This window comes from Orcinus orca, chromosome 5, assembly GCF_937001465.1.
Source record: "Orcinus orca chromosome 5, mOrcOrc1.1, whole genome shotgun sequence".
NCBI lineage: Eukaryota > Metazoa > Chordata > Mammalia > Artiodactyla > Delphinidae > Orcinus > Orcinus orca.
In genome coordinates, this window is record NC_064563.1 from 67538032 (window position 1) to 67553198 (window position 15167).

Genomic DNA, 15167 nt, shown 5'->3' on the forward strand with positions numbered 1-15167 from the left:
GTGACCACTGGCCCACAAAGCTGAAAATATTTACTATATGGCTCTCTACAGAAGAAGTTTGCCAACCCTGGTCTAATGTCTTAAACAAAAACACAACACAATTTTGGAAAAAGCTTGGGTTTTGGAGACAAACCTAGGTTTGTGGTTCAATTCTATTGCCTACTAGCTATGTGACCTCTGGTAATTAATTACCCAACCTCTCTAGGTCTCAGTTTTGCATGTATAAAATGATCATAATAGTGCCAATCTGTCAGGCGGTGCTTTGCAGAGCCATATTGAGCCCAAGGCAAAAGAAAAACCACACTATATAAATATACATATTTATATAAATATATATTTATCAAAATATCCTCCCATATTTTGAAATAAGTGAAAAATAGACCTTCATTATTTAATCTGTTCATACACCATCGTCAACCCTTATAAACCGCCTAGCAACGAAGTGAGTTGTCATGGACTCAGGAATTCCAGCCAAGTAGAGATGATTTTTCCTGTTGTACAATAACACAGACTTGTAAAACAATCAATATCTTATTAAAATTTTTGACATTTTGTTCATCATATATTCACAATGATTTTTGATCTTTTAAAAATATTGCATTAAAATATCATCTATGCATTATAATCTGCATTATTAATGATATGCAGATTATTGTTTGCATTAAACATTAAATGGTAGTAAAATGTTATTTATATATATATTAAAATATCACAAAAATAAAATATTTTTATTGCATTAAAAAGTCATAAATATGACTGATCTTGATGACTATTTTGGTGTCCCTTCCACCCTTAAATTTTGCACCTCGTGAGTGCCTCACTCGCCTCACTGTAATCCCAGCCCTGCCATCAGGACTGACGTGAGAATGAGAGAAAATGCCTATGAAGTATCTAAAGCATTACATGATACATAATAGATGCCAAAAAACTAGTAATTGATGATGATGTTGATGATAAGTTTGGTTAATAGTATTGATCTTTTAGGGTTGTTATGAAGACTAAATGAAATATGTAAATCACAGTGTGGGATATGATATAAAATAAGTGCTCAATAAATTCCTTCCTTCCATCATTTTTTTTTTTTGGCTGTGTTGGGTCTTGGTTGCTGCGTGCGGGCTTTCTCTATTTGCAGAGAGCAGTGGGTTACTCTTTGCTGCGGTGCACGGGCTTCTCATCGTGGTGGCTTCTCTTGTTGCGAAGCATGGGCTCTAGGCGCATGGGCTTCAGTAGTTGTGGCTCATGGGCTCTAGAGCGCAGGCTCAATAGTTGTGGCACACGGGCTTAATTGCTCTGCGGCATGTGGGATCTTCCCGGACCAGGGCCCAAACCCATGTTCCCTGCCTTGGCAGGCGGATTCTTAACCGCTGTGCCACCAGGGAAGTCCCCCTTGCATCATTTTAGTTTCCTTAATCCAACCAAGGATTTGGAAAAGGGAAGCTTTATTAGCCAGTATACAGGTGACAGTGCTTCTCCCTGGCCAAAGAACTGTGTTTGTTTCTGACTGTGTCATTAACAAGGTAAACAAACAACCTATTTGGGTCATCAGTTTTCTCATATTAAAATGAGGTGTTGATTCCTCATTCCTTAGCCATTTAGCTAACTCTAGCATTCCTTTTAGAAATGAAATTCTAAGATCTGCAAACTAACTTATTTGAAGGGATGCCTCTTGCATCTACTTAAGAAAACAAATTTCCAGGACTTTCTTACAAACAAAAGATAACCCTAATCTAAAAAAATTAATATATCAAGAAATTTCCTTTTTCTTAAATTTTAATTAAAAGACCTGAAAATAACCATACTTTACTCTTGTAATTAGAATGTTGGTTAGATAGGTGTTTTCTCACCTTTATATCAAGCAGGGTGTTTTTGCTATTAAATACCTGTTAGTTAACAAACATAGTTCCACATGCTACAATAAGGATGAGTCTTGAAAACAATACAATAAATGAAAGATGCCAGTCACAAAAGACCACATATTATATGACTCTATTCATATGAAATGTCCAGAATAGGTAAATCTATAGAGACAGAAAGTAGATTAGTGGTTGCTTAGGGCTGGGGGATGGGAGGAGATGGAGAGATGGGGTACAATAGTTAAAGGGTACTGGGTTCCTTTTTGGAGTCATGAAAGTGTTCTAAAATTGACTGGTGACAGTTGCACATATATGTGAGTATATAAAAAAACACTTTAAGTGGGTGAATTGTATGGTATGTGTTTTATATCTCAATAAAACTGTTTCTTAAAAATGGCTCCTGTAATTTCATGGAAAGAGTGAAAAAAAAAAAAGACGAAAAGTCTTTTGGAAGTGACTGGGCAGAAGTTTCCCTTTTTCTGTCGCAATCAAATCAGGCTCCCAGTTTTCCAATTTGTTTTCTTTCCCCTTGGAAACTGAGGTTGATAGACCTTCATTTTCTACCACTGCAGGCTAAATAAGGCACCCCTGCCCCTCCGCCACCCACTCTGGTCAGTCCGTTGGCTGTGAGGGAGGGATTGTAGCTGTTCCTGTGCAAAACAAATCACTCTTATTCTCAGACTTAGGGATTAATACAGCTGTTATTCTGTTTTACCTTTACCACATAAAATTGGGTTGGTTAAACAAAATGCCCTCTTGGTTGGAAAGATTATCCCTAGCTTTTATCCACCAGCTATGTTTCTTTAGGCTACAGCCAAGAAAACAGGGAGACAGTTGTTTCCCTAGATTGACTTATTTTATATGAGTCCCAGTTGGATAGAAAAGTGTGATGCCCTCAGACTGATCACTGACAACCTTGCTTCCTTTCTGATGAAACTTCCAAGGGATCCTTTGACTCTGTATTCGCAAGACACACTGCCCTGCAGCTAAATGAAGCTGCCCATGCTATCTCAGAGTCATGCTCAGTTCTGGCTTTTTAGCTTCTACCTGCCTTTGGAGGAACTGATTTCAGCTCCCACAACTCTGATTGGGGGAAAACTCCTGCAGAAAGAGGAAACTCCTCATTCATATCCAAAGAGGTGTCTGTGAAGAGAGAAGATGGAATTGTAGATAGAAATAAGCCACCAATGAAGCAATTGTGAGTGGGCGAAAAGAGAGATGGTTTTGAGATTCTATGAGAGTCAATGAGCAAAACCTCTCAATATGGCCGAGTCAGTTTATTAAACATGAAAGTATCAGTTTCTCTCAGACCCATGGTTGGTGAAGTTTAGTCTACTAATCTCCAACCCCCAGTGACAGCGGTGAAATTCCACCTAATTTCACCTTGCTGCCTCATATCCAGTCAGGAAGTACAACAGGCAGGGCCCTGACTCACACTTCTTTCATGTCAAGTTTTGGGCTCTGAGGTGGGCTCAAGCTCTCATTCTCCCCACCTCCAAACATGACGCAAATGTGTATGAATAACTTCTTTAGAGCAGAGGTCCACAGACGGGTATATTGACTCCATGCAGCCTGAAAATATTTACTGAGATTCAGACCTAGATTAAGGGATACACTGTTGAGTATTTTGCCTGCCGGTGGTGGATGCCGGTCAGTGCCCAGGACACACAGCTCACCACACGTTAACTGATGGAGTTAGGAGCTTTCCAGAAACCCACGTCTGAGCACACTCTTAGGCTTGCCTGAAAACACTGTTCTGCAGGAACTTCCCAAAGTCTCAGAAATAAACACCTCTTTAGCCCAGAAACTTTGACTTGGAGAGATTAGAAAATGAGCTGGACTCCTACTTTGAAGAGAGAAGGAGAAGGGGGAGGTGACATGTCCCTACAATGAAATTCTATTGATTTTTTTTTCATCTGAAAAGTTTATTTTTTTTTATGCAGAGAACCACACTGAATTTGGCACTAAAAATCCATCCTGAGCCAGATTGTGACGGGTTCACAGTTGGTCGGAGCCAAAACTGCTGGAATATCTTTGTTTCTCTTTTACCCAAGGCAGAGACAGGCAAGAAGCGTACAGGCCAAATACCCTCTTGGTTGGAAGGACATCTTTGCTTTTAACCACCAGCTTGGATTTCTTTAGGATATAACCCAGAAAACAAATGAGATGCCTGATTTCCTCACTCTCATCTCTTAATCATGTGCATAAATGTGCACATTCACACTCCACCCCCTCACTCACCTTTGTCTCCTCTGTGTTGGAGAAGGATGAGTCACACACACACACAGAGTTATAAATCAATCTGAAGAGAGCTTCCAATATCCGAGGAAACAATTCTCTCTCTAATTTTGGCACTGAGCTATTTTCTCTAGGAAAATATCTACCTAGTTTTACACAAGTTGCCACAGGACAAAATATCGATGGCAGAGTAACTTTTAAAAATTCTTATGACAGGGACTACTCTGGTGACGCAGTGGTTAAGAATTCGCCTGCCAATGCAGGGGACACCGGTTCAAGCCTCAGAGCAACTAAGCCCGTGCACCACAACTATTGAGCCTGCGCTCTAGAGCCCAAAAGCCACAGCTACTGAGCCCGCGCACGCCTAGAGCCCGTGCTCCTCAACAAGAGAAGCCACCGCAATGAGAAGCCCACACACTGCAACAAAGAATAGCCCCCGCTTGCTGCAACTAGAGAAAGCCCGCACGCAACAAGGAAGACCCAACGCAGCCCTAAATAAATAAATTTTAAATAAATAAGTAAAATACTTATGACAAGCAGCCTTAATTTAGAAGAATACTTATCAGCCTGTGTTCCTTGAACCACCTACAAACTGAAAAACCTTGTGAGTTTGTTTGAAATGCAGATTCCAGGACCTCACCCCAGACCCAGAGTTTGGATCTCTGGAGATAGAGTCTCTGCATTTTTTACCAAATTCCCCAAATGATTCCAGTGCACACTAGAGTTTGCTAGCCATTGCTTTGTACGCTAGTAAGAGTACGGCAAACATTCCTATCATGATTTCACAAAGGTTAGAACAACAAAATAAAAATCTCTGAAAGTAAGTGACCTATATTCTTGGGATTTCAGAGTCACATCTTAATCACTTGCTAATTTTTGGACTGCAAGCCAAGGAAGGGAAAAACAAAAAGTCAATGTATTTGTGATCAATACTTTCTGCATATTATTCAACACCCTCCCCCAAGAAAGTTCTCAGTTCACGGTTTTGCAGATACTGAGAAGTACGGATTTAGCTTACAGCTATAATTATGTTTTTTATATTTTTTCTTTCTAGCTATGGAAGTTTATTGTGATGTATATCTATCTGCTTAGATTCTATCATGCAGCAGTGGGTCTTATGGAATGACTTAAAACAAGACTTTACTGATGAGATAACATTAAGTAAAAAGGCAGGTCAATGGTTACCAGGGGAAAGGTTGGGGAGGGATAAATTGGGAATTTGAGATTAACTGATACACACTACTATATATAAAATAGATAAACAAAGACCTATTGTATAGCACAGGGAACTATATTCAGTATCTTGTAATAACCTACAATAGAAAAGAATCTGAAAAAGAATATATATATATACATATATATATGTATATATATATATATGAACTGAATCACTGCTGTACACCTGAATCATTGTAAATCAACTATACTTCAAATTTTAAAATTAATTTAAAAATACATTTTTTTAAAAAGGTGGGTCACAAAAAATTAATTTCTAGCTTTTTAAACTGAGATATGTAATGGGAGACTGGAAGAAAGTACTCACAAATTACCATCAGGTTTTAGTGTTAAGGTTAGTTCCCACTCCCCTTAAGCTATCTCTAAATTTATTTTATTTTTTAAAATTTTAGGGACTTCCCTGGCAGTCCAGTAGTTAAGACTCCGTGCTTCCACTGCAGGGGACAAGGGTTCTATCCCTGGTCCCCTCAGGGGCCGGGGATCCCCCATGCCTCGTGAACAAAAAAAAATTTTTTTTTAAGTGATAATACACACAAACTTTAAAACGTTGAATTCTCAATTTAAAATATCATCACTAGTTTAATTTTAACTTACTATTAAATCAACTTCAAAAGCACAAATTAAGAAAAAGTTATTTATAAGCCTGAAATCCTAATACAACTATATTAATTTTCCATTTCCCTTCTAAACTTTATTTACAGGCATACACACACGATTTTTGCATAGTTGTAATCTTAGTTTATCTACAAAATTGAGTTCTGCTTTTTTGACTTTGCATTATGTTATAAACATGTTTGCACATTTCTGCATAGCTTCAGTATTATTTTAATGGCTACATATTTTTAAAAGTTGTTACACTGTACTTTATCCATTCCTGTATGTAGGAACATTTCTGCTGTATCTAGTTTTAACTTATTATAAATAACAGAGTTTGAATCATTCTTTGTATATAGGTTCTTTGTTTTTCTTTTACAAGATATTTCTTTAGAACAAATTCCCAGCAATGGTTTTACTAGTTTCAAAGGGCATGAACATTTTTATGGGTCCTAATATATAACATACTTCCCTTCAGAAAAATTGTACCAGTCTTCATTACAATAAACTATGTGAAAAAGTACTGGATTCCTAAAAAGCTGAGAAGTGTTGAGCTTTTCTTTAAAAAAAAAAAAAAAAGCATTTCACTTTATTTTTATTACCTTGCTGTGTACATTACTGTTTTAATTTTTATTTCTCCATTATGATTAACAATTTTAAGTAATCAATATGCCAGGCACCATTCCAAGAGGTTTACACATATAAAATCATGTTTTTTTAAATAAAAATAATTTAAGTAAACACGATGCATGAAAGCTGTAAAAACCTGTCCTCTCTGTATTAGATATTATAGTAAAATAAAATTTAAAATTCTCAGAAAATAAATGATCTTATTTCATAGAAGTGGAAAGGCACAGAAAAATGAAGTATGAAAGAAAAAATACTAGCTTTTTCGATAGTTAAGTTTTGTACATCAGAAGAACAAGCTAATTCAAAGGAATAATCGTTTCTTTTACTACTGAGGAAAAATAAAGTTTTTTCAGAATTCAAAACTTCACTTAATCCATATCTTCTTTCCTGAAAAATCACTGTGTGAAACTTAAAAAGTCCAGTGAAGGAACTGGGATGATAAAATGACAGTTATACTAAATATTTTTTAAATAATTAAGAAAACCATTCAATATATGACCAACCTGATCTCACCAAGCACATCAAACTGATGAGGAAGTATAATCTCAGCATATGGAAACTGGAGACAGTGTGTGTCGCATTCACAAGAAGAATGATTTCCTTCCCAGTCTTAGACTTTCCCCTCAGAGAGAGCTCAGATAACTAACCCAGAGGTGTGGTGTCAACAGGAAGCTCCCAAGAGACTGCAGGCAGGTCCCAACCCTTTCAGGATATGTGACTCCTCCCCTTTTCAATAAAAGGTCAGGTACATTTCTGCTTACACAATTTTATGCACATCTTGATATTATGTATGTGCAGAATGATGAGTTCAAAATAGTTTCATTCTTTGTGGGCGTTTGGCTTGGTGTGTTGAAATCAAGTGTGATTTGAGACATTTTCCCCTCTTGTTTTTGTGAATGAAACAAATCCAGTTAGTCTTCTGTTGACCTGTGTATACAAAACTACTTTTTGTGTTTATTTACACACTTATTTCTCAGAGGGCAGTCTTCAGATTTTATTAAGAACATTTTAAGTCTAATCAAGTACCTATATTTGTAAAAATATGCTTTAGATTAAAGGCAACTTTTTTTTTTTTTTTTTTTTTGCGGTACGCGGGCCTCTCACTGCTGTGGCCTCTCGCGCTGCGGAGCACAGGCTCCGGACGTGCAGACCCAGCGGCCATGGCTCACGGGCCCAGCCGCTCCACGGCATGTGGGATTCTGCTGGACCGGGCACGAACACGCATTCCCTGCATCGGCAGGCAGACTCTTAACCACTGTGCCACCAGGGAAGCCCTAAAGGCAACTTTTTTTTTTTTAAAAGGCAACTTTTAAAATGGTATTATATATCTTTATTTTTATTTTTTCCCATCTCTCTCTTAGTTCTTCTTCCTCCTCCCCCTCCCCTTTCTCCCTCTCCCCTTTCTCCCCTCCCCACCCCCTCCCCTCCCCTCCCCCTCCCCTCCCCTCCCCCTCCCCTCCCCTCCCCTGCCCCTCCCCCTCCCCTCCCTTCTTCCTCCTCCCCTTCTTCTTCTCCTTCTTCTCCTTCTTCTTCAAGGAAAAATAGATGAAAAAGCTTTAAATAGAGAACTAGGCCTGAATCCATCCACCTCAAATTTGGAAGTAACTGAATTTGTGCTCCATAGCTACAAGGTAATTTAATTCTCTCTCTGGTAGAAGTACTTGCAACACTTACTCAGGCTTGTGATGGTGGTCCGAAGAACTGAAAAATAGATGAATAAACACAGAAACAACTTAAGAATACATTTTCATAGGCAAAACATAGGCAAAAAGCATAGACAAAGCATAGGCAAAATTCACTAGTCATTTAGCATTGTTTATGAAGTGACAGCATCTCTCATATAAGTTTATCAGTTTTCTCATATAAGTTTGAGAAATTATATGAGAAATTATACTCATATAATTCTCTGCGCCTGCACCCCATTCCTTGTAGGAAGTGGATTCTAGCAATGCTCTCCAAGTAATCAGTACATCAGTATCACTGGGGGAACTTTTAAAAGTATCGTATATGGATTTCTGTGTCACACCTCAGACCTAATGAATGCCAAGACTCCCTACCAGTGGTCCACTGACCTGTATTCAAATCCCATGTCTTCTACTCATTAGTTGAGTGGCCTTAACCAAAACATTTAAGTTCTCTAACTCTTCGTTTTCTCCACTGTAGAATGAAGATGATAAAACTACACATCTCACCAGGTTGTTATATGGATTAAATGAGATATTGTAAGTCAAGTTCTTGGCACTGTGCCTACTACCAAGGGTAAGTGCACTCACCACTTGGTAACTATTGTTATTACCTAACTGGTCACACAGTCACCTTTCCCTCCCCTCAGAAGGCCACACAGTTCTAAGAAGGATTAGGTGGACAAGCTTTGTGGGAATGTAGGAATGAAGAGGACCTTTTAGCAGTGATGTTTCAGGTGAATAATTTTAGCCACCACTTGTCTGTTTTGGTATTTTGTCTCCTGCTTGGAGAAATAAATTAAGGATACATAAATAAGAAAACCAGATAGGTGGCCTGTTAGTTTTTCTTTTTCTCCATTTGCAGTAAGCTTTACTAATTTGAAAACAGCTGCCCTCTGGAACAAATGGAGAATTGTTTCACATTCTGTTAGGAACGTGTTATGGAATGCATTGCCCCTGTTGGCTCAGTGTACTTGCCTGATAAAATTTGTTGAATTCCTATCAGTTTTAGTACCATGCCAAATGTTTATCTAGACAGAGCCAATGTACATTTTTCTGGAAACTAGCCAATTATAGGAATAAGAATCATTTCCGTTGGGAGGCCTCTTTGTGTTACTATTAATGATTGTCCTGCTGGGGGCACAGAAAGTCCCCTAACTTCCTAGCTGTGTGCTCTCTTCTACTTCCAGCATTCAGGACAGCACAAGAATCAGTGGGAGAACTCATCCCCTCTTTTTTGGGTAGTGAAAAATATCAAATATAAAAAAACATAAAACATTCTAAAGGATTGGGGGAGGAGTGAGGAAGGGCTGAACAGAAAATGGGTGATAAAGGGTTAGCACAAGGAGTCTTTGAGAGGTGGATTACTTCCTTCCCTTGATTGTAGTGGTGATTACAGGAATCTACACATGTGATAAGGTTGCTTAGAACCCCTCCCCCCCAATACACACACACAAATGAGTGCATATAAAAGTGGTAAAATCTAAGTAAGGTCTATGAATTGTATCAAAGTCGATTTTCTGGCTTTGATAGTGCAATTTCTGATAGTTTTTTGATAGTTTGATTTTCTGGTTTTGTAACTTCTTATATAAGATGTTACAATTGTGGGAAACTGGGTGAGTGTACAAGGGACATGCCTGTACTATTTTTCAACTCCCTATGAACCGATAATTATTTCCAAATAAAAGGTTTTAAAAATTCCAAATGATCTGCCAACTCCTAACCATTTGAATGATAACATTTATTCAAAGGTATTCTAAGGAAAACCATTTCTTCATTTCTCATCAGCTAGATAACAATGAATAATGGTCAGTTTTCTCAGTACTATGACCCTGATAAATGACAACTCAGGAACATTAGAATTTTCCTCATTTCCAGTTTAGTATTATGTACTAGCTTTTTTTTTTAACCTAGAAATCACTTGCTACAGAGAGCACCGTAGAAAGAGGCAGGTAAGCTTCCAAACAGAGGGACAGGAAAAACAGGTATGGAAGTGTAATGGAACAGAGGGGAGGTGGTTTTATAACTCTCCTTGACTTCAACAGTCAGAAAAGTTGAACTGTGTCCCCTCCCGCCCTGGTCTAGGGCTCCAAGCTGGTATATGACTCACTATAATGTCCTTTTGTCTTTTCATCTGCATCAGTGGCCCTGCAGTTTCTCACTTGAGGTCCAGGTTTGGAAAGATAAGTCTGTTTCCTTGAGTCATATTCTATAAGGAGATCAGGGTAACTTTCTCCAAATCTATGTATTTGTTTAATTTCATTAAAAAAATATATTTATTTGCTTATTTATTTGGCTGCACTGAGTCTTAGTTGCAGCATGCAGGATTTTCGTTGTGGATGTGGGATTTAGTTCCCTGACCAGGGATCAAACCTGGGCCCCCTGCATTGAGAGCATGGAGTCTTAAACGCTGGACCACCAGGGAAGTCCCTGTTTCATTTCTTCATTCCTTCATTTATTGAACATTTCTTGAGCTTCCATTAAAAATATAATAAGGAAAAAGTAGGAGATGGCTCCTTCCCTCAAGGAGACAGACACAGTACTACCACTACTACGACTTCTACTGCTATTACTACTACTGCTGCTGCTGCTGCTACTGCTACTACAATGCAATATAATATAGAGATTTGGGTACACATTCCATAGGGGAACTGAGGAGAAAGCAGTGAGGTGCTAGGAATCCCAGGGAGGAGCCGTTGGAAAAGTTTCACACAGGAAGAGTCTTTTTTTTCTTTTTTTAACATCTTTATTGGGGTATAATTGCTTTACAACGGTGTGTTAGTTTCTGCTTTATAACAAAGTGAATCAGTTATACATATACATATGTTCCCGTATCTCTTCCCTCTTGCGTTTCCCTCCCTCCCTCCCACCCTCCCTATCCCACCCCTCCAGGCGGTCACAAAGCACCGAGCTGATCTCCCTGTGCTATGCGGCTGCTTCCCGCTAGCTATCCACCTTACGCTTGGTAGTGTATATATTGAGCTGGGTTTCAAAGACTAGGCAGCAGTTTACGAGGTGAAGAAGGAGGAAGCAAGGCATTCCAGGCAGAGGGAATGAACTTGGAGGCATAAAAGAAGTGTGGATTGAGAGTTCGGTGTGTATGAATAGGAAATGGTAAAGTAATTTGAAGACAGGTTGTGAAGAACTTTATGTCATGCTTAGGATATTGGCTTTTTATCTTCAAGACAATGGGAACTAGATTTTTTTCTTGTTCACCTATTTATATGTTAATGTATTACTATTAATAATACAAACAAATATAAATATTATATGATCATATATAATAAATGTAATAAATAATATAAATATAAAATAATATATTTATGCTAACTTACTAACATTATTATGTGAATAATTTTTTTGGTAGTTCATTACAAAAAAAGAAACAAAATGTCTACATACTACTTTTCTGGCCTAAGAAGTATTTTTCATTGAATAGAGCTACTTTGTTTTAGAAAGCATGACTTCCTTACAAACAATGTATTGAACAAAATCAGTGCAAGTCCACTGCTCTCAGTAACCGCTTGTTTTTGGAGTGCTGCTCAGAACATTTCAAAGAGAGACTGCTCTAGCAAGGCCTTGCACAATGGCAAGACAGAGGCAAAATGCTTTTTACTTACTAAAATTTCATTAAGAAAGAAAGATCAACAAAAATTTCAGGGGAATGTTCAATACTTAAAGTCCATTGGTACCATGTTTTTTAGATTTACTTGGACCTTAAACTCTTGTTTTAAAATACTGATATTAGAGTCTGGTTTTTACTTTTTTTGGGGGGGGGCGGTTTACTTTTATTTAGCTGGCTTCCCAAGCATTCGTCTTGAGAATCCTGCACCTTCATTGGACAGTTATTCCCTGGAGCATGCACACAAAGTTCTCTGTGCAAGACTCTATGGAAAAGTCTACTCCTGGCATTTGGAAGGTCTATCCTTGTGACTTATGGCTTGGGCATCCATTTGGAACCATTGTGAACCATTTGAGGGGCTCACGCTGTCTAAATTAAGAGAGTATTTCTTACCAGCTGGCTTCCTCCTCTTCTGGCTGCACCTCACTTTCAGCTGCTCCCAGAGATACCTGTCTCTCTTTTGGAGGTTCTCCCTAGGGCCATCCAAAGTAAATTTTAGCGTTGCCACATATTTTAAGTCAGACTTACTCCAAACAAACCTCCCAAATTTGGTGAAAGTCAACCAAATCATTTTTAGTGATTCAGTAACAGAAAACTAGAAGTGTAACTTATAAATTACTTTCCTTAATAAATACGAACAACAGGGCTTCCCTGGTGGCACAGTAGTTAGGAATCCACCTGCCAATGCAGGGGACATGGGTTCGAGCCCTGGTCCGGGAAGATCCCACATGCCGCGGAGCAGCTAAGCCTGTGAGCCACAACTACTGAGCCTGCGTGCCACAACTACTGAAGCCCGCACGCCTAGAACCCACTAGCCACTGCAGTGAGAAGCCACTGCAGTGAGAAGCCCGCGCACCGCCAGCGAAGAGTAGCCCCTGCTCGCCAAAACTAGAGAAAGCCCGCGGGCAGCAACGAAGACCCAACGCAGCCAAAAATAAATAAATAAATAGACAAAAAAAAATTAAAAACAACAATAATATAAATTTACCTTCCTTAACAACAACAACAAAAGGCAACAAAAGAACAACAATGACAACAAAAGACAGAAAAAGAGAGATCCTGAAAATACATAGAAGGACAGGGTAGGGCTTCCCTGGTGGCGCAGTGGTTGAGAGTCTGCCTGCCGATGCAGGGGACACGGGTTCGTGCCCCGGTCCGGTAAGATCCCACATGCTGCGGAGCGGCTGGGCCCGTGAGCTGTGGCCGCTGAGCCTGCACGTCCGGAGCCTGTGCTCTGCAACGGGAGAGGCCACAACAGTGAGAGGCCCGTGTACCGCAAAAACAAAAAAAAAAGGACAGGGTAGAAGAAGAGGCAGCTATTGCAATGGTGTGAGAAATGATCAGGCCCTGAAAGACAGTGATTTTGATGGGTTTGTGTTACTGAGTTGGTCTAATTGATCTCGGAGAGACAGCAGTGAGCAGTCCTGAAGAGAGATCTTAGTTCCCTGCCCAGGAATTGGACCTGGGTAGCCTGGATGAAAATCAGGAATCCTAGCCACTAGACCACCAGGGACTAGAGGCTAGAAAGAAAGTGGCCCTGGCCCTTTCCCCCAATTGAAAGCAAGAATGTTTCAAGGAGGCAAAAACTGTAAAAATAGGTACAAAGTTTATTATTAGAGACACAGTACAAGGTATGGGAGAGCACACAGAACATAAAGTTTGTTTATTTAAGACAGAAACTAGGCAGAAATACATACCCAGAGAGAAAGCTTATGGGCATCCTGAACAAAGAGTGCAGTAACGAGGTGATTTAAATTAATATTTAAATAGGACAGTCCTTCCAGGTCTTTGTTTACCTTTGGCTAATTATCTTGTTTCTTTTTTCACACCTGACTGGTCCTAGGACCCTCCCCAACATGTGTGCGCAACTTTTTAAAAAAATTTATTTATTTTTTTGTATAGAAATGTTTTATTTTTTGAATTTTATTTTATTTTTATTTTTTTATACAGCAGGTTCTTATTAGTCATCCATTTTATACATATTAGTGTATACATGTCAATCCCAATCTCCCAATTCATCCCACCACCACCCCCCCTGCCGTTTTCCCCCCTTGGTGTCCATACGTTTGTTCTCTACATCTGTGTCTCAATTTTTGCCCTGCAAACCGGTTCATCTGTACCATTTTCTAGGTTCCACATATATGCATTAATATACGATATTTGTTTTTCTCTTTCTGACTTACTTCACTCTGTATGACAGTCTCTAGATGCATCCACGTCTCTACAAATGACCCAGTTTCATTGCTTTTTATGGCTGAGTAATATTCTATTGTATATATGTACCACTTCTTCTTTATCCATTTGTCTGTCGATGGGCATTTGGGTTGCTTCCATGACCTGGCTATTGTAAATAGTGCTGCAATGAACATTGGGGTGCATGTGTCTCTCTGAATGGTGGTTTTCTCTGGGTATATGCCCAGTAGTGGGATTGCTGGGTCATATGGTAATTCTATTTTTACTTTTTAGGGAACCTCCACACTGTTCTCCATAGTGGCTGTATCAATTTACATTCCCACCAACAGGGCAAGAGGGTTCCCTTTTCTCCACACCCTCTCCAGCATTTCTTGTTTATAGATTTTCTGATGATGCCCATTCTAACCAGTGTGAGGTGATACCTCATTGTAGTTTTGATTTGCATTTCTCTAATAATTAGTGATGGTGAGCAGCTTTTCATGTGCTTCTTGGCCATCTGTATGTCTTCTTTGGAGAAATGTCTATTTAGGTCTTCTGCCCATTTTTTGATTGGGTTGTTTGTTTTTTTTCATATTGAGCTGCATGAGCTGTTAGTATACTTTGGAGATTAATCCTTTGTCAGTTGCTTCGTTTGCAAATATTTTCTCCCCTTCTGAGGGTTGTCTTTTCCTCTTGTTTACTGTTTCCTTTGCTGTGCAAAAGCTTTTAAGTTTCATTAGGTCCCATTGGTTTATTTTTGTTTTTTATTTCCATTACTCTAGAAGATGGGTCAAAAAAGATCTTGCTGTGATTTATGTCAAAGAGTGTTCTTCCTATGTTTTCCTCTAAGAGTTTTGTTGTTGTTATGGTTGTAAAGAGATATTTACTGGGACTCTTGTGTAGAAAGGACAAGCTCAAGAAGGAACATGGCAGAATTACAAGATTATGAAAGCCACGGTCCAGGAAAACCTGGACCAAGGAAGCACTCTTTAAAAATCTTGAGTATGGTAGTACTTTGTATAGCACATAATAAATTTATAGAACTTACTATTTGAGGATGGTAGTAGAAATACCTCTTTTTTTTTTTAAATGGTACAGTTAATACTTTGAATGTGAGAGACACACAAAGCTATTAACAAA

The 15167-nt window shown here is 38.8% G+C and overlaps 1 protein-coding gene across 1 annotated transcript in view; it reads right to left on the reverse strand.

The window, feature by feature from the left end:
* LIPH (lipase H) overlaps nucleotides 1-7183 on the reverse strand; it is a 46179-nt gene extending 38996 nt beyond the window's left edge. Inside the window, exon 1 of the mRNA XM_004278448.3 lies at nucleotides 7055-7183. Within this exon, the coding sequence (XP_004278496.1) occupies nucleotides 7055-7103 (49 nt within the window). The 5' untranslated portion in view covers nucleotides 7104-7183. The remainder of the gene's footprint in view (nucleotides 1-7054) is intronic.
* Between the last annotated feature and the right edge of the window lie 7984 nt (nucleotides 7184-15167).